Source organism: Populus alba, chromosome 14 (assembly GCF_005239225.2).
Source record: "Populus alba chromosome 14, ASM523922v2, whole genome shotgun sequence".
Lineage (NCBI taxonomy): Eukaryota > Viridiplantae > Streptophyta > Magnoliopsida > Malpighiales > Salicaceae > Populus > Populus alba.
Genome location: NC_133297.1, coordinates 8,028,811 through 8,049,853, shown reverse-complemented (window position 1 = coordinate 8,049,853; position 21,043 = coordinate 8,028,811). Strand labels below are relative to the sequence as shown.

Below are 21,043 nucleotides of genomic sequence, written 5' to 3'. Positions count from 1 at the left end.
AAAAGTCATTTTCATATATGTGAATAGAATCCTCGGTGTTGAGTGCGGCATCATGATTATTATTGAACGTTCAATATCTGTAACCTACGCAAAGAAAATTTACAAGTCTTAAAGAAACTGCTATATATGGCCCTACCATTGGTTAGCCTTGTCTATTGTCTCCTTCTCAGTGCTGTACAGAAGATGCCATTACCATTAAAAATTTTCCGAGATTCATCTTCAAGAAACGAAAAGCATTTACTTCTACTCTTTTTTCATTATGGTTCCTAGCAAAGAAACAAAATCAATACAATTGCAACAACATTTTGTCGTCTTCATCACAGCATCAACTAACCATCAAGAACCAGAAAGAAAGAGAAACACACCTAAAAAAGGCACGCCCAAATCTAGACATCCCAACAAAAAGACTGAACTAATTCATGGGGTTAGGCCTGTTTGGCACCACAACCCACCGCGATCTCTTTCATGATATGCTAATATCAAGCCCTAAAACATCCAACAAGATGGTGATGGTGAATGGACTTTTCCCTATCAATCATGCCTTGAACGTTCCTAAACTCCTCCACATGACAAGGGATACTGATGGTGCCTTTTTGATCAAAGCCATATTCTTCTTCTGCTTCCTTCAATAACTGTATGAACAGCGGGTGATTGAAGTATATGACAGGCACTACAAATCTCTGTTGCTCCTCTCCCTGACCCACCTTGATTGCCAAACACCCTTTAGGAACATCTCTCGCTTGCTTCTTGTGATGGTGAAGATGAGGCAGGTGTAGGTGAAAGTTCCTCAGACTCTTTTCTCCACTACCCATAATAATATCTCTGCAAAAGAAAAATAAAAGGCAGGAAAGAAGAAAAACCCTAGGAGCTCTTTCTTCTTTTAAGAAAATCTCAGTACAAAACAAAGGAAGATGGCCAAGGATCTGCTGTCACGGCTTGGTTGAAGAGGGCTGGAGAAGAGTATGCGAGGGACCTTGGAACGTTTGCCATGGTAGAAGAAGAACCAAACAGTACATACCAACCAAATATAAAAAGCATAGGAAAGATATATAGGAGCGGAGAGCTGGAGAGAGAGGCCAAGAAAGTGCGTTTTAATAAAATGTAATCATTGCTTGTTTTTTAAACAAATTAAACTTATTTCTAGACGTCTGATCAAGAAGTGGCTTCCGATACTGATGATGATACAAATGATGTCGTTTCTGTTGTAACGGACTACATATTTGGTGTGTTAGGATTCCTTGAGTGGCAAAACGCTGTAAATTTGAGATTTCAAAAGGGGCAAGACACGTGGATAGTGAATGGAGAAGATGTATACACGTGGATGTGAGTGGGGCAATGAATCATCAGCATAGCCGACAATGAGGTGTCGTCTACAGTAACGCGATTCTAGAGGACAGCCAATAGCAGGGGTTGAACATGTCCACGTAGACACCAAGATGTCTCGTCAGCTTGTGCTGCGTTCTCTTACTGTATGTTCCTGTACCACCTAAATTCACTCCCAAACTTATGATAACAGTGTTAATTGAGTTTTAGGTTTTTTTTTAATCAATTTTATCTCAAATATAATTGCCATTGTATAACCTCTTTGTGCTACGTTTCAGTATATTTGATCATGAATGATAATGTGTATTTTTATCTCAAATATGCCGAGTTTCTATTATATTTATAATTTATTTATTATCTATCATATAAAAAATTTAGATATTCATACCCTATATATTATAATTGAATTTCTTACAATCCCTTCCAAAATATTTTCCAAAAACCTAGAAAAAAAAAATTATATAAAAAAACACATTTTCAATTATTCACATGTCTATTTTTTTTAATTTTAAATATTTTTTTATTGATGTCTTCTCAAAAATATAATAATTTAAATATATGTTTTCGCTGCCTTCATGCCTTTTTTGTAATTTTCAATTTTCTTTTCAAGAAACTCAAAAAACTTGAAAAGAAAAAAAAAATACCTGAAAATAATCTAGTCGTGCTACCAAGTAATATTTGCTCCCATATTTGATTTGTGTGTAGGTGTTTGAATTCCTTATGCATTTAATTCTCTATCATAAAGTGTTTTGGGTATGGATGTGTGCTTTATTTAAAAAAAATGGTAGGTTTTTTTTCACATGAAAAGTAAAATTATAAAAAAATAATTGTATGCTACTTTAATGATTTGCAACTTTATTTTTAAAAATTATTTTGTTAAACATAAACACGAATCAATGGGTTGAATGGTGCCTTTAGTGATACTCTCTCAATTCATTTTTCCATCACATAGTAAATCATTATTCTACAAGTTAGGTCACTCTTAAAGTGACAATATATAATTTAAAAAAAATAAAAAAAATATCATGTTCTATTTGTTATCTTATTTGTAAATATACATATTGAAAAGAGTAGGGATAAAGCTCATTTTTATTTTCAGGCTCAATCCTTATTTTAAAGTCCTAAACTAGTGAAATCTCTTTTTTTTTTTAAGGATGAAATCTCATTTTTATTAACGCAACTTTTTTCATAAATCAACAAAATCTTTTATATAAGGAGTAACATCAAAATTTTTCAAAATTGATGAAATCATTTATTTTTAGAGATTACTTGGTAGCCCGACTCCATTATTTTTATATTCCCCCCTTAATTTTAATGAAACCCAATCTTCAATTAAATAAATCCTATTGAAAACCAAAAAAATAAAAAAATAATGGAGCCCAATCTTCCATTAAATAAATGCTAAAAGACAAAATTGAGAAAACATGAGCTTAAAAAAAAACCCAAGCAAACTCGAGCGAATCTCTTAAGCCTAGGTTAATTTCTAAAACTTGTAGCCCCTGAAATCCTAGTTCTAAACTCAATTAAAATACTTAATTCCTAACCAATTTAATATTGAAAGATAAAATAAAAAAAAAATCAATTGAAAAGATTTACCAAAGTAAAAATAATAAAAATAAAAAGAATGAGGATCAAATTTGATATAAAAAAGAAAGACAAATCATAAAAAAAAAAATTAATTTTAAAAATTATCTCAAAAAAAAAAAGAAGCACATATGAAAGAAAAACAAATTGAAAAGTTGATATGAAGAACTAGAGGGTCAACTATTGAAATTGAAGAGGAGAGAGAAAAAAAATAAAAAAATTATGTCGGCGATGATGAGACTAATCAAATGCTGCCTTGAAAGCCACCATTTGGCTGTCGGACGACAGGGAGCGAATGGTCCTGGCACATGCATTACACATGCCAACTTTTTTTTCCTTTTTAGATAATATTTAATATTTATTAAAATACTAAATTTCTCCTTGCTCTACTTAATTATAACAAAAGAATCAAGTTAAAAACATAAAGAAACCCCTAGATTCTAGCTTAAGATGTTTGTTTGATTTTAAGAGTAATTCAATTATTTTATTGTGCTTAAAATAATAAAAAGATAAAAAAATCCCTTAATACATGTTTAGTATTTTTTTTTCTTTTAAAAGCAATTAAGTCATTTTTTTTTCTAAAAAAATATGAAAAGACTGATTTTTTCAAATCAATTGGATAATAACTGATGAATCATGTAAAAAAAAATTGTATTATTCTTAATAATAAGTTAATTGATTTTGTTTGAGAATGACAAGACAATCATTACCGCACAATTCTAATCCATATGTAATAAGTTTATTGTCATAATGATTTGCTGATCCCTTTTATTTTTTTTTCATATATAAACTGTAAATAAAAAGAAACTTTTAACAAAAAAAGAAAGATTGAAATCTAGGTTAAAAAATTCCTTTTCCTTCCTTTCCTTCTTATTTTTTTTCAAATAAGGTTCATCGATCGACCTTCCCTTCCCTCCGACTATTTACCTAATGTGTTAATAATTTTATTTATTAATTTGATCTTCATATTTTTTAGATTTTTTTTAACATGGCTCTTTAAAAATCATTTCTATTCAACTGGCACCTTTACTCGAATTCATTAGCTAGAAACTCTGATATATAAATTTCACCCAATAGAATATCTTGAAGGTATATCTAATATCTTGTACGTACTTTATTGTCACTTCCCTCCAAATTGAGAGGAGGAAGGTGTGTTTGAGTTTTTTGTGTTGTAACGTATAAAAAACATGTATATTTTACCTTTGAATGATATATGATTTATGTTTTAAAAGAATTGTTACTACAAAAAATCCAACATCACAATCCCAAACACATACACTAATTAAGTAGAATCATTCCTGTAAAGCATTTTTTTTTTTCTGAATTTCAAAAGGAAGCTCCTTGATTTTGTGTCAAATTGTGATAACGAGCCACCAAGAAGTTGCATCCGATGACCCACTAGCCATGTCTTTTAAATTAGTTTTTCACTGTATACACATATATCTGACCACTAGAGGGAGATATGGTCGGGAGAAAGATGCCAAGTCAAGGAAGTGGGGAACGGAAAAACCATCCAAAGTGGAAGGAGGGTGCTTTTCCTTTTGAAGAAAAGAAAAAGAAAAAGGCTAGCAAAGATGGTGTTTTTGATATTTTATGCCTTTGCTTTTTGAATTTACAGTTTTATTATCTTTTGCAAAGAAAACCAATTGGCTTAATTATTCTTAATTATATATATTATGATACGTGTTCAAAAGAAGAAGTGTAGTAATAATTTGTGTTAAGTTCTTGAGCTGGATTTGATCCTTTAAAATTTGACTCGATTTTTTCGGGTTTGGTTTTACAAGTAAGAGGAAACAAGGTCACATTTGCAGCTGAAAGACTCATGAGGTTCCACTTCAAATCTGGTGGAGACTTAGCTGTTGGTCCATGAAAACCATCATTAGCCACATTCCAATGCCATCCCTCTCTTTCTGCGCATGCATGAACCAGGCTAGCTACAACTTAATTGAGAAGGTCTTTTATTAAATCCAAAGCGTTGTCATGCTAATTAATTATAAAGGGCAAAGGACGAGAGTGGCCTCGTATGGTAGACGCTGCCTGGCTGAAATATATATATTCTCATAACAGTTCAGTACATCAAGATAAATAAATTTATTTTTTTATTGATTTTAAAACTCAAAATCAAAATCAAAATTAAATAACAAACTTCTTTAATCACGGTAGATTTTAATCCAAATTGTCAAATTAATGACATAGGCTTTGTTTGTTTTTGTGGTGTTTTATGATGCAGTGTTTTTGTCTGCAATTGACAAGGAATATATATTTAAAAATATTTGATCAATCCCTATATACTATAATTTTGTATGGATCTTGTTAAAAATTCTTTTTTTCAGCCTTAATTAAAAAAATTACAACTTATATTTTTTTTTTAAAATATATTTTTAAGCTACAGTCTTAGAACTTTCATTATATCAAACACCCCCTTATTTCACTTCTGAGTTGGGTTGGTTTTGCCTTTTTTTTTTTTTTTTTTTTTGAGTTCTATGAAGCTTTGAGCATTTTCTCCAAATGGAAGGTATTCTGTTGTTGTTGTATGATTGGGCTTTCTGCTGTTTACTTGGGTATAATTGTAGTTTAAGGTCTTTTGTTCTATTTGCGATGGACTTCTTTTGTTCTATTTCTTCTAGTGTGGGCGGGCTCCTATCTGTATTGGCTATATGCCAATTTTTCGCCTGGCCATTGTCAATGCAGTTTGTAATGTTGGAGAAATTATCATAATATGAGGATTCGGAAGAAATTATAGGGTGTAGAATTTGCATAAGGCATTTTATGAACATTATATATAATGTTCATAAAATGCCTTACACACACACACGCAACTTAAAAGAGAGGCAAATGTATGTTAATTGATCTATAAACTCATTAATTATATACAAGAACTGCTACTGGTCTAAGAGGGGACCAAAGGGTAACAAAAGCAGCATGAATCCCCATATTTTACAGAAATCAATGCGTGAACCGCATTGTATTGACTAGAAAAGATTCTGTTCATGCAGGAATTAGGTACGTGATCCATGCCTCCAAGTTTAGAAAACCTCCACATCTATTTGTTGCCGTTGGACTTCTTCTTCCTCTTTTTATTTTATTTTCTTATTTTTTCTTGCCTGTTATTCCAGAAAATGGAGATCAGGTCCTAGGCAGGCTATCTCCACAACTCCCTTGAGGCCACATATCGGCAGGGTTCTCCATTTCCGGTCAAAGCTAAAGAGATCCCAGGTAGTAAATACAGGGGACTGTGAAGTAGATTTATCACCTATACATCACGAGCTATGATCATGGCATAATTATAATAGAGAGTCTACTTGGCCAAAGGAAATCTAGCTATAGATCGAACCGTCTTGTTGCAAGTCGCAATGTAATCTGACTTCTACTAATAAAGTAGAATTAATTAGAAAAACTAAAAGATAACGAAGGGTTTAAAAGTAGTTTTTAATATTGTCGGGATGCATGATTTTAACGAAGGGTTTAAAAGTAGTCTTTTTAAGTTTCTAGATTTGATCAAAACATGTTTTGAGGTTTAAAAGTAGTTTTTAATATTGTCGGGATGATTTTAAGATGTTTAATTTCCCAGCTAACTTTTGATAACATAATATCGTCCGCCTTTATTTTTTTATGCTGTTATTTTTCTATTATTTACTATTCTCTCAAGATAAAAATTTCTCAATAACTAATGATTATTTTGTTATTTTTTTTATACTCATTAACTAAAATTTAACAAGCTTCTATATAAGATAGATTGATTTAGCACTCTTTCATTGTCAGGCTTCACATTCTTTCACTTATTAACTCTTTTTATTAGACTTTTGTAAAACAAATGTATTTTATTTTTTATTAATTAAAATTAAACATATTCATATAATATATTTAAACTTAAACATAAGGTGCACAGTGAATTAAAAACTTAAAAATATATATTAAATTCAAAGAAATTACAAGTAAAATCTCTTCATTAATTTTAATTTTATTTACATAAATTTATAACATATAGTAAAATATATTTTATAGACTTTCCTGCATCAACACGCGTGCATTATAACAGTACACGCTATAAAGGGTGCACCCTATAGATATCTAGCTCGGTGTCTTTCCACGAGCAAACTCCCAGTTCTTATAAATGGTTCTCCTACCAGCTTAGTGTTCCAAGTGTTTTGGGTATCTATCAAGGTTATTCACCATCTCTCTTTTTTCTTCTCAATATCGCTGCAGATTCATTCAAAGAGTTAATGACTTGAATCTAATGTGAATATGAATGTTTTTTGTGCTCCAAAGGACAAAAGCGGCGCTTGGGATAATTACAACTATGAACCAAGCCCTTCTTTTTAAATGGGTTTGGCAATTCATTGACTCTTGTCATAACCCTTTTTTGGGTTCTTTCTAATTACATTTCATTTAAAAAAAAAAAAAAAAGAACACGGTGCTGTTTTAAACAGCACTTTGCATGTTCTTCTTCCCTGTGCATGTAGAGGCAGGGAAGAGGAAGTTTTGATTTTTCCCACTCGTCACTCTCTCTCTCCACCCCACTTGCCCGAGAAAACCGGCACTACCCATACCCACCATACCCTGCCAACATATAAAAAAAGAAGAAGAGGGAACCATGCCCCGGGGCGGTTGTGTAGAAGCCGCCCCACGCCACCTCACCCTGCGCTTGGACAGGGTAGGGTGGCCTTCTCCCCCTGATTCCTATAAATACAGGGGGGAAGAGAAAAAAATAAGGGGGGAGAGCTGAAACGATTTCGTTTGAAAGAGAAAGTGAGGGAGACCGACATTTATTGGAGAGAAAGAGAGGTGAGATTGAAGGAGTGAAACACCATGGAAGAGCAAGGGACCGAAAGTAGAAACTAGAGGGAAGAAAAAATAGAGGAGACATTGACAGGGAATAAAGGTTTAGAGAGAAACAAATTCCACCACTAGCAAACTTAAACAGAGAAAAAACAAAAAGGAAGCACGGGAGAATAAAGGAAGGAAGGGAAGGAGAAAAAGACGGAGCTGAAAGTTGATGAGGAAAACTGAGACTAGAAGAGGAAGACACAGACGTTAGTGTTGCTGTGCCACGAAGAAGAAGCACAGCCGCAGTCACCGGGCTTCCCAATAGCTGCCATCGCCACCTTTAACCACCATTGACGATTGTAAACGAGCTTTCCCCCTCCAGGTAATTTTATCCCTTCCCCTGTCGTTTTTTTTTTTTAAAGTTGTTCATCTTCATTTGCATGCAGAACGTGAGCAATTCACGTTCTGCAGCAAATGAAGATTAATTAGCTAGTTACCGTGTTGTGCACAGTAACTAACTAATTACATTTTGCTGGTTACTGTGCTATTGTGCACAGTAACCAACTCTTTTATTGATTACGGGCTGGAACATCAGCCCAACCCATAGTATATAGGCAAGGTCAGGCCCAACCCAGTTTTTTTTTTTTTTTTTTTGTTAAAAGAAAAATTCAAAAATATTTATTTGTAATTTTAAAAGTTTCCCATGTTTTTTTTTTAATGTCATTTTGATTAACATCAAGTAGTATTTTTTTTGTTGCTAAAAATACAAAATTCAATAATTAAAATACTTGGTTTTCGTCAAAACTTCTAAAAATAAAAAAAAATTAAAACAAAGAGAAAGATGTTTTTGTGCAAATGACCAAGTGTCTCGAAGCTAAAAAATCATATTGTGTTTTTCATACACCAAAAATCAATGTTTAGCATGCATTTGGCTTTAATAACCAGTTTATTAAAGTCAAGAGAACATTGGTCAAAATTTCAAAAACTACAAAAAATTTATTTTGTTTGTCTCTTAGTATCTGGGGTATGATATTACACGTAATGTGCGTTTCAGATATTTAATTTATTTTTTCGGACAATAGAACTCGGGGTATGACATTACACGTAATGCGTATTCCGAACAATAAGAAACCACAACATGACTTTAGATTTTATTAGACAAAACAATGCAGCCTACCTTAGGTCGGACATAGTTGGGGTGCTAATACCTTCCCTTTACGCAACCAGTCTTTGTACCTGATTTCTAAAGACCAGTTAGGGTTCCTAGTAACCATAATACTAGGTGGTGATTCCCGGTTTATTTTTCACTGCTAAGAGACAAAGAATTCCTTGTCTCACTATATTTTCCACAATAGATAGATACATACCACACCCTGATGATGGGGGGTTGTGCGCGATCGCCGCAATGTCGCACATGTGCGACAACTTTAATAATGCTCTATGGAGATAGATTATTGCATCCAACTTTCAATCTACAAGAATAGACTCACTAGTTTTTGTGAATGGCAGTGGCATAAACTTATCAGATACAAATATTACTACTTTGACTAACATAATTGTCGCGGGGAGACGTCTTCTGGCAACGACGGAGGGTCTTGCCGCGCCTCTTGTGTGAGGTGTTGTGTGTTGGGAAGGGTTTTGGATTTAATCATAAAATTATGATTAATGTTTAGGAGTCGTCACCTAGCATTATAATCACTAGGAACCTATGGTCTGCGAGAGTCTGAGTAAAGGACTAGTTGTGCAAGGGGAATACGCATCACCCCTAGTGCACCCTATCTAAGGTAAGTTGCATTGTTGTTTGATTGTTTTTTTTTTTTTTTTTTTAAGTCAGGTTTCTATTCGTTGGTCTTTTCTAAGGTTCAAGGTGGATCTCTCTTCAGGAGAGAGTCTCTACCTTATCGGGTTAAATCCTAACTGTTCTAAAGTTTGAATTTTAGAATCGCATTTCTACACTTTGTATCTTTAATACCTGAAGGTGTACTTTATCGAGTAATTTTACACCCTACAAATATTAAAGTCTACATCTGGATCCTAAAAAAATAAAATTGGAAAAAGGTTTTTAATATTTTGGCTAACCCTAATTGATGATCATAAACTGGTTATGATATCAACTTTTTGGATTTTCAAAACATGAGAAAAATAAAATTTTTTAATGAAAATAAGCAGTGAAAATTTTTAGGATTTGGCCGTATGCACGAAAACAAAATATTTTTTATTTTCGTTTTTGTAAAGGGAAATTAATTCAAAAGTTTGTGAGATTTTTTTGAAATGTTTTAATTTTTTTTAAAAAATATTTAAGAGAAAATCGGATATTTTAATACCAGATTTGTATTTTACAGTGTAAATATACAATCCAATATTATAGAAAATTGATAGAAAAATATTTGAGAAAATCACAATTTTTTTATAGGATTTTTGAATTTTTTTTATTTCATTTTTTTAAAAATAAAAATATAATATAATATAATATTAATTAATTAAATATTATTAACAACTTGTGGGTCGACCCGGCCTAGATAACTAGGTTGAGCGTAGCCCACAAAAGGGTGGGCCGATCTTAGCCCACTGTAATCTTTCTTTTCTTTTTTGGGTCGGGCAGTACCCGGCCACATAGGCTGGGCCATAATTGGCCCTGCCCAAACAATTGTCTAATTAATTAGCCACTGCATGTATAAATGAATTCAGCATGCAGAGGCCACGACGAAGAAGAAAGAGGTGAAGCAAGGAGGAGAGAGTTGCCTGATGTGGGGGTCTTAGGCGTGATGAGGTGGTTCGGCCGGTGGCCCAGGAGGGGTGTCGGCTAAGGTGATGGTGGCCGGAGTCGGCTATGGGAGGAAGAAGAAAAGGTTACAGAGGAAGAAAATCTGCAGAGAGGAGAGGGAAGACCTCGCGGTGGTTGCCGATGAGGATTTGGGTTCATAGGGAGGCTGAGACGTCGTATGTTGGTGGAGGAGAAATGTTTTTGTGGGATCTTCAAGGGCTGAAGAAGTAGCGGGGGGAGAGAGAGAAGAGAGAAATGTTGGCTGGAAGAAAATCAGGGGAGGGAGTTGATTTTTTGAGATTTTTGAACCCCTATTTCTCCTTGATCAGGCCATGAAATGCACCCCTATTTAGAGGAGGTGAAAGAGAGACATCTTGTCTTTAATGGTGCCAAATCATGGCCTTTGGTTTGGTTGGTAAGCATCCCAATTGTTGGTTTAAAATGTGCATCGTGAGTTGCCAATTTTGCAGGAAAAAGACTGTCTGAGTTGGCCTCTTTAGGCCTGCACCGGGGCCGGTTTCATGTTAATAGGCCTGAACAGACCATACTCGGGGATAGAGAGACGTCAAGTGACCATTTTGGTGCATGATTTGTCAATTTTGGTGGACAAATGAAGCATTAAATGCACTTTAAAAGCAACTCTCTGAGTTGTCATTTTCGGGAAAAAATCGGGGAAGACAATGAACTACTACTAGATGACGTGTTGTCTGGTCCTTCTTTTTTTTTCTTTTTTTTTTTTAAAGTAGAAATGGCGCCGTATTCGGTTAAAATTAGGGATTTTTGCTGATCTTTAATTTAGTCCTCCATCTTTCAATTTATTTCATTTGAACCCTTAATTGACCATAAACTTTTGATTTAATGAAATTAGGCCTCCGCAGAACTTCAACTTCAACCCTGTATTTATGCGCCTTTTGCAATATGGTCTTTGGTCTTGAATTTATGCAATTTAACCCCTAATTGATAATTAAACTTTTAATTTCTTCAATTTCACCCCCGGTTTTTGCCAATTAAGCCCCTATAGTTTGACGCCTTTTGCAGATTGGTCCTTGGCTACTAATTTATCAATTTCACCCCTAATTGATCCAAAACTTCAATTTTCTTGTAATTTGGCCCCTAATTTCAATCAATTAACTTGGTAAAAATTAAATTTGGTCTCTTAAAATTTTAATTTCTCAATTAAGCCCAAATTAGGCTCTCAAACTTAATTTTTTACCAATTAAGCCCCAAATAAAATTAACTTAACCCATTAAAAGTATAATTAAGTCCTTGCACTTAATTCAATCCTTCAATTGGACCTTAATTAATTCTTAAACATAATTAAAATTTAATTTGGCCCATGATTAAATCAAATTGGCCTACTAAAAATTTAATTATGTCATTGAACTTAATTTTTATGGAAATTTGTCCAATAATCATTTAATTTGACCTTGAATTTGCACTTTTTTCTTCATTTTTGGGCATATTAGGGGTACAACTAGGCCTTGAATTTCCTCTGGGGAAGAGGCTGGTTTTCTCTGATTTTTGGACCAGATTTTCTCCTCTCTGAGGCCATCAATGGAACCTCTATTTATAGACGGTGGAAGAGGGTAATCTCGTCTTCATCAGGGTAAAATTTAAGCCCTTGATTATGTGGGGAGGGATCCTAACCGTTGGTTCAAAGTAGCCTGCCTTAGTTGTCAAATCTACAGGAAAAGGTTGCCTGAGTTGACCTCTTCACATCATTAACGGCGTCGTCGTACCGTCATTCGTCCTGAACTGTTCACATGGGGTTGTAGAGAAACTGCAGGGGACCCGTTTTGTGTAAGTTTTGTTCGATTTGATGTAGAAATAAAGCATTAAATGTACCTCTAAAGTAGGCTCTCATGTTGTTTCTTTCGGGTAAAACGGGGAAGACAATGAAGAGTGACTAGAAGGTGCGTCATGTGGTCGTCTCTCTTTGTTTTTTTTTTTTTTTCAAACGGTGCCGTTTTGGGTTTGAATTAGGGATTTTAACTATTTTGCAATTTAGTCCTCCGGCTTTCAATTTGTTTTAATTGAACCCCTAAGTGACCCTAAACTTTTGATTTAATGCAATAAAGCCCCTTGATGAACTTCAATTGCAGCCCCGTAATTACACACCTTTTGCAATATGGTTCTTGGTCTTGGATTTTATCAATTTAACCCATAATTGACCATGAAACTTTCAATTTCTTCAATTTCACTCTGATTTTTTTTTGTTGTAAATTTCACCCTTATTGTTTGGCACATTTTACAAAAACATCATTGACTGTCAATTTCTTTAATTTAACCCCTAAGAAGAAAAAAAGTGAATTTTGAGGAATAACCTAGAATTGAGTTATGACAAAATTGCGGAAAGTGCCCAGCAAAGATAAAAAGACAAATGAGCAACAAACTAACATATAACTTCTAGCCTTAAGTTATTTTTTCTATGTTTTTTCAAGTGAAAAACATTTTGAAAAGTGTTGTTATCCAATTTTTAATCCTATTCTTGAAAAAAATAAAAAAGAAAACAAATAATAGCAAGAAAAAAAAAACACATTCTTAACGTATTTGCGTCATTTTTAGCGTCTTTTTTTTAAAGAATTTTAAATTAAAAAAAATCTCCTTTTGATGCGTTTAGTTATTAAAACGCCTTTTGAGTTGTCATTGATGTTGCTGTTTTTTTTTCCCCAAAAAAATCAAAATACAAAAAAAATATGAAATATCAAAATGAACAAAGGGATCAAATATGAAAAGAAAGAAGTTGAGGGACCAAATTATATTTTGGATTACTTGGTCACCAAGTTTGCTTGGAGACCAAGCAATTGAAACTAAAAAAATTATTTTGCCTATAAATAGGTGGTTACACACACAAAGAGGAGAGAACAATGTAGGAGAGATTTTAGAGGGGAATGAGAGGAGACAATTAGTTCAGAAAAAAAATCATGCACACCTAAACACTTCCCTACTCATCAGCACACTGATACAAAAAAAAAAAAAAAAACCCATAAGAATCTCATAAGAAGAAAGGAGGGCAAAAAATAGTTAACTCTCCTCCAACAAAACTCTTTTCACAACCTTGACCACCATGACCCAAACCATCAGCCAACACTAGCAGCCCCAACATCAGTCCCCTTTCTCATCATTTTCCACAGCTCTCAGCCAAAAGAACAGTCATATAACCACAACCCTCTCAGTCGTATCCCTCACAAGCTTCTAACTAACTACAATTAATGGTAGCCAACAACCTCTATTTTAGCCACTCAGACACATAATAATCTATCTTACCCGAGAGTCCAAAGCATCCCTTCAAAGAGATCCCAAAAAATCTCTTTCCAAAACTCATCCTTAACTTACATCAATAGCCTTCACTAGTGGCAACATAGCCACCACCAGCAGCTGAGCCAAACCATCTACGTCAGCGCCTCTAACTCAACCATGACATCCTCGTAACCAGATCCACGTCCACTAGTCATTAAGACCCAGAACCACCAATTAACAGCCTCTATCAATGCCTCCAATAATACTGCATCCAATAATATCTATCCACTCAGCCACCACACCAATCACCCTTTTAGATTTTCTTACTTTTTACCACCATCGATAGATCTCCTTCCAGCCAAGAATCAAAACCAACAACCTAGCACAACAATCTTGATTTTTAATCGTGACACCAACAACCAATAGCTCCCACGACGGTGGCTGCTCTAACTCACAACATTCATGACAGTTCCTCTCCTCCCATATTCGACCATCAACACAACAACAACAATGGTGGCGTTGAACCTATAAAGAAGGAGAGAAGATTAATAGAGAGAGAGAGAGAGAGAGAGAGGTTGATTTGAAGAGAAAAATGAAAAACAAAACTATTATTTTGTGAATTTTTTTCTTGGTTTTGCAGGTGACATTGGTCCTTACTACCCGCACAAGGAGGAAAGGATGACATCTTTTAGATCCACCTTGTTTTTCGTTTCACCAGCGACAATATGAGGAACCATACACTAATAGTAATGGTGGTGCATTGAACCCAGATGCCACTAACGTTTCTCAACTTTCATCACTTTGTAGCAGCCTCCAAAAGGCCTATTTTGGGATTCAAATGATTTTTTTTTTATGAATTATGTTTAATTACAATATTGTGTATATATTTGTAATTGTACGAGTGTGGATAAATTAATAAAAAAGATGGGTGTGTGTATTTGTATTTTCTTACATGTTTTTGAATGTTTAAAATAAAAAAAGACAAAAGGAATTAAATGTTTTAATTGCATTTAGTCAAGTCTCTCAAAAATGCAAAAATCATGTTTCTGTTTAATACACACACACATGTTTACAAAATATATATTTGCATGTATTTTTGATTTAATAACCAGTTTACTGAATTCAAGAAAATTTGGTCAATATTTAAATAACCTCTAAATTTTTAATTCATGAGAATTAATGGTCAATATTGTGGTATAAACGCTGAACTTACATGTAGGCTGATATTTCAATATTAGGAATTGACTACAAAATTCTTAGAATTATTTTGAAATTCATCAATTTTAGTTGAGAATATTTTTCACCACAACATACGAGTTGTGGAAAACTCTTCCGCCTTTCAGGATAAGTGAGCCCTGTTAGGGTACCTACATGGACCTTTTCCGTAGGAATTTATTTGGGCATATAAGCCTATAATAAATTTGAAATACCATATTTATTTACATGAGTAAATTTAAATCACATTCAGACCACTCAAAGCAGCTTAATCTAGGTAGGGTGTGCTAAGAGTGTTAATTCTTTCTCTAGCCACAACCAGCCCCTTACCTTTAAATTTTCTGATAAGACTAGTACACTCGGGTTTTTTAGCGATCCTTAATCAAATAACTAGGTGGAGACTCCCAACCCTCTAATGTCGCTTGCCCATGTGTGATAAAAAAACAACCTCTACATACCATACTCTTAAACATCCCCTAAAAAAAAATTGTTAAAAAACATGAGTTTCCACGGCTCAATGATTAATCAATATAAATATATCAAGAATGATAAAATCAAAATACACATAACTTTCATAATATTTCATAACCCATTACACCATATACATAATTCACCATCATAACCCATTACACCATATACAATCCCATCACTCTAAATATATATATATAACCTAACTTCACACCACCTATCACACAAACTATATAACCTAACATCACATAATATATGTAGCCCGTCACATCAAATATATAACCCATCATCACACCAAGTTCATATATCTTATTTTATAATAAATATAAGGATGCAAACACACATGCTTTATAAATATTTTTTAAAACATATTTACATCAATTACTCAAAATCACATATTAATTTCAAAACAAACCTATAGATACAACAAATTCATAATACTTCTAAGGAATATTTCTATTAATTACTCACAATTATGCAAAAAGAATGTAAACCGGAATCTTTAACCAATTTCTTACAAATGAACGGTATATGGACTTTTAAAAAATCTGAACACATTTCAACGTATAATAAAATTAATTCCAAATTCAAATGAAAGCAATAAAATTGATACTAAACATAAATAAATGTCAAATATTTAGCAAAACCTATCTAAAAAATATAACCAGGGACTAAACAATAAGTTTTTAGAATTCAAGGGAAGAACCATAATTTTCCAAAAATAGGGATCAAACTGTAATTCCACCATTTTCAACCTCAAAACAGATTTTCCAGACTCTCAACATAATTCTTTCTATACAATTCTTCAATAATTCCCTATTTTCTTCCTAATATCAATATTCCCAAGAGCTTTTATTCAAAACTCATCAATCAAATAAAAATACTTATCAATTCATATTTATATGCATATAATATTAACCATACACAAATTAACTTCAACAAAATTACTCATATATCAACTAACATCATATCAACCCTAACCCTAACCCTAACTTTCCACAACTTATTATAATTAAAAAGATACAAAACAATATAATAAAGCAATAAAAGAAGCTAAGTAAACTTACTCAAAAAGAAATAACTTATATGGCGAATTGTTGTAGGCTAGAAACTTGAAGAGATTTTGCAGAGGGAAGAGGCAGAGTTGGCTGGCGTTTTAGAGAAAGAAAAAAGAAAAGAGTAATGAGAAAGTTCAGTCATCTCTTGCTTTTGTTTATATCTTGCGCTAGCAAAGGGAATTATACAATCAAGGCTTGGGTTAAAGGTCAACAAAAACATACATGTGTGGGCTAACATATAAAATATAATACGCCACTCACAAAAATAAGCGTACATCAATCCACTTTCCACTTTTAATAAGAAGAACAAGGCTTATCAGATTTTCAAGAATTTGATATTCTATAATAATAACAAAAAAAACGTTCTAGAGATTAAATATTCTTAGATTAGAAGAATAATTAATTTGAGATGTTCTCATAATAAACGCTTCCGAAGAGTTTTTTGATGCGTTGAACATGTTCAATATAGTTTTTGTCAATGAGTCTATAAAAGGATGCGTGCTGCCCATTAAAAAAAAACAAAAGATCCAACAGTGATATTACAAGAAAGTCATAGAGACAATCTTGGTTGAGAGGGGAGGGGTCGTTGCCCTTCATGTCTGTAACAGGAAAGATTACAGTGCCTGAAAAAAAAATTGTAGCTTTACCATCTTCCCAATTTCCACAACATGCTCCGTCCTGACTCATGACTGCGGAGGGGAAAGGGCGAAAGTCAAAGTTTCATTGGATCCTTCAGTAATTTTCAAGGTCTAGGGCTCTAGGTTACACTTGTACGTCCTTTTGTGGAGCTATATACTTCCAAGGTCCTCAACTTCTCATCCAATGGCACAAAGTTTTCACAGAGTTTTGGTCAAGTTGTACACCTACCAATCACACCATTGAAATTATGGTCATAATTAAAAACTTCAGAGGAATTCATCAACATGGCCAAAGACCCCCCTCCCCCGGCTCCTACAAAATCAAAGACTAAAGCAAAAAATATCACGGATAAAAAGCATGGGAGAAAGTGGTTTACTTTATGTTTGCAAAGGTCAAAAAGATTCAATTTCCCAAAAGGCGGTGCTTTACGAGACAGCATTCATACATGCAATCCCCTTTTCAACAAAGGGCTAGAGGAAAATTCTGAAACGGGAAAAGAGGGTAGAAAAGAAAAAAAGAAGTCTAAGCGCCCTTATTCTGGAGGGTAAAACCATAAAGATTGGTCTTTGGTCTGATTGATCTCAAGGTACAAATGCAGACATATATATATATATATTTGTGTGTGTGTGTGTAATAACATTAAAACATTAAAAAATGGAGTTTGCTTCCTAGATTCCAAACCAGCTCTAAAATATGAAACATTTTTTGCAGAACTAAAAACGCTAGGTTACTCAGTGACATGGAATAAAAAGGATATTCATCGCCCCTTCTTCTCCCTGACCTTTTGCCTTTCCTCTCACTCTATGCGAGTTTCTTTCATTGTTGTGTTTCCATGAATGCTAGTGCGGAAGAGAGAGAGAGAAGATTAATTATTTAGGCCCTTATACAACTGGCATGTATAAACGTATAAGCCTAGAGCATAGGTGACACTTTTGGACATCTTTCAAATCATAATGTTTGTCTTTTCATCTTTTAGCAAGGATGTCATTACTAAACTCACATGAGAAAAGCAAGGCAAATGATGGTCAAGGAGGCAAGCACGATGGAATACCAATGCTCATAAAAATTCAACACCCATGTCATCCCTTGGCCTTAGCAATACAATAGCTACACAAGAAATAGAAAAAAGCTCACTGAAAACAAGAGGTTTTACCTGCATACTGCTCCTCTAGAAAGCAATCAAGCCTTACGCTGGAAAAGTATGACATCCAAATTCCACATTGCGGGGAGACTTTATGAACCTGCTATTTAACGGGTGGCATATATAATCAAATGGTGAAACAAGAATCATTATCCATTCCTTTCTAGCTAGTAGAGTTAAAATTAAGAAACTAGAGGATTTTGTGAGCTATCAGGAATGGGAACTTGTAACTTTAGACCAGTAGGCTTTAACTCAGGAGTTCACAACACTATCTCTTGCTCGAAAAGAATTCGGAATGTAATTGAGAAATAGCTTTGCCAAGACACGTTGTTTCCTGTAATGTGAGAGTGACACAAAACACGCGGGCACAAACCTCCTGGCAATAACATAATTGTTCTCAATTTAAAATATTATTGGCATATAAACAGCAGTTCAAGGGAAAGCATAATAATAATAATAATAATGTTTACCCCTACTCAACCCAAAGGAAAGAGGCGAAGAAACAGGTAGAATATAGCACACTTCATAAGCAGGCAGGCAGGCATGCAGAGGAAGTTACCCATGTTCAAACATCCAGCTTTGATTTTAGAAAACAGCAAAGCTCTTCTGAAAGAGCAAGCAAAGAAACCAAGGGCACGACCATAGAAAACTTTAAATATCTGAGCCAAAATGTTGTATCCAAAATTCATATCACGAGTATGCAAGTACGTCTAGATTTTTGGTACCACCAAGTTTTCTATCTCTTTCAATAGAGAATCGAGAGACACTTCAAACAATGACAGAAAGCGCATCACTTTCTTGCTTGTACATCTTCACACAGCACATGCCCTTTTCTCTGTAAAATATTGATTTGGAGATCAGAGCAAAACCTCAGAAACAACTGCAGCATGAGAAACTATAAAACAAAACGAGTAAGAAGAGAGAAGAATAGAAGTATCATTTCCACCAAAAGTTCAAAGCCTGAAAATAGCACAAACAGACAGATCAGATACATGATGAAGCTATCATGGGAAAAATCTGCCTAGTAATGAATGAGCTTTCGAAGGTTGTAGGCTGACAGAAAAAAACACCATCATCACATGATCAGAGAAAAAGAAAACCAGAAAAAGAGTAATGATGATGCTTCTTAGTTGTCAGCATGGTCAAAACACATCATGATTACACCAATCTGCATATATACCAACAACCCTAAAGACTAAAATGAAAAAACCCATGATTAAAAAACTCCCAGTTTTTTTACCCCGAGCAAGATTAAGATATACAAAACCAACTAAAGAAAAAAAAGGATGATTAAGAATCAAACCTGTACACGCAAAAGCCCATGATCAAGCCCTTGGGATGGAAGCAATGATTGGGGGGAATGAAGCCTGGTCCGACAACCCTAATACGTGATCAATCTTAAATAAGATACTAGATCTACAGGTAGAAAGTTCGATTAGATTGATCAAGAAAAAGTCCTCGAGCCAGACAACATTCCCCTCAAAAAAGAAGCTACCTTTGTTAGCAAATCTTGATCAAGTCTTCCAAGTGAAAGAGGGAGATATATGGAATTCGATTTCGTGTGTGTGCGTGCCGGTGATCCTCAAACTATTCTCTTTATCCCCCAAGAGTCTCGCCTATCTTGAAGGGGGTTGGTTAGAGAGAGAAAGATTGGCGATGATGAAGAGAATGATATGGTATGGGGGCTATATTAAGAAGAGTAGAAGGAGTGGAAAGCCAACGTTAAAAAAGACAAAAGATAGGTGCAGACCCGCCCCTACCAGCTGGGGTTTCTCAGTTCCAGAAATGACCACGACCCCATGCACCTTTCTCTCTCCCCCTCCCTCCCTCTCATCATCTCTATAAAAACAAATCAAATACTATTATAATAAAAACCCCTTCACTTTCATGTTCATACATCTCATACCACCACTACTAAAATAGAGGGGTGGACTCCATGAAACATGTCTCTGTTCTTGAAACCCTTATCCACCGTTGGATTTGCCAGATGACTGTGAAGGTAACAACACCTCGTAAGAGATTGAACATGTACGTACCCAAGTGAAACCCACCCCCATTAGATGATGGTTGGATGGTGTCATCAAACACGAACACTGTTGACTGTACATGTGCTGTCTACTGTACTATGTAACCTAGAAATTAAATACCCATTATGGACCGTAGAGTGGTGTGTACTATGCTAAGAAAACCCATTGTATGATTAAAAAATAATTGATAAGAAGATAGTAAAGGAATCAAAGTAAAGGAGGCATAGAATTGGGTCAGAGGAGTGGTTGAGTTATTGAGCTGCCCGATAATGGAAAGGCCATTTAATATATATATCTACACTTTTTCGAATCAATTAATTGCGATTGGAATGAGAAAATTAAACGGTACAGTAGAATATAGTAACCCCTAAGTAGAAGAATTAAAAACAATAAAAATTGGGCATGAAAGAATGGACCCTCGTCTGCCGTGTCACTTTTTAGGCAGAGGCGAGAAATCCGAGGCGATGACCGACAGATAGAGTCAGGGGTCCACGCTTTCCTTTTCACTTTGCCTTTTTACCTTCCTTCTTGTGGCTTCAATTTCTTTTTTTTTCTTCTTAGATTTACATTGAAGCTAAAACCATGGAGTGTTCTTTCATGTTGAATGTAGTTTTGTTCTCTCCTTCTCTGTTGTTTCATAACTAAATCCAACTTTCTCTTTCAATTTCACAAATATAAGTTATCTCCCTTGTTAACAAGATATTCAGCTGTGTGATGACTTTTTTAAAATTTTCCATTGAATTAATTATAGAAAACAAAATGCGAAATACATTTGACAAAATGAAGTACTTGCGAAGTTTTGAGTTTTGTGCAAAGT

The 21,043-nt window shown here is 34.3% G+C and overlaps 1 protein-coding gene and 1 long non-coding RNA gene across 10 annotated transcripts; both read right to left on the bottom strand.

Annotated features, from left to right (window-relative positions):
• Positions 1 to 479: 479 nt before the first annotated feature.
• LOC118041884 (auxin-responsive protein SAUR32-like) lies at positions 480 to 990 on the bottom strand. The gene is made up of 2 exons (XM_035049394.1): positions 899 to 990; positions 480 to 822 (listed from the first exon to the last, which is right to left on the bottom strand). Exons 1-2 carry the CDS (start codon positions 988 to 990, stop codon positions 480 to 482), a joined length of 435 nt encoding a protein of 144 aa, XP_034905285.1.
• A 15,701-nt stretch (positions 991 to 16,691) lies between these two features.
• LOC118041204 (uncharacterized) lies at positions 16,692 to 20,454 on the bottom strand. 9 transcript variants are annotated; one of them, XR_012167935.1, is made up of 3 exons: positions 19,695 to 20,269; positions 19,503 to 19,580; positions 16,692 to 19,387 (listed from the first exon to the last, which is right to left on the bottom strand). It is a non-coding gene; the product is annotated as an uncharacterized lncRNA (long non-coding RNA). The 9 variants fall into 9 exon arrangements; XR_004686273.2 differs by having other exon boundaries at positions 16,692 to 19,159; XR_012167936.1 differs by having other exon boundaries at positions 16,692 to 19,034; positions 19,695 to 20,267.
• Between the last annotated feature and the right edge of the window lie 589 nt (positions 20,455 to 21,043).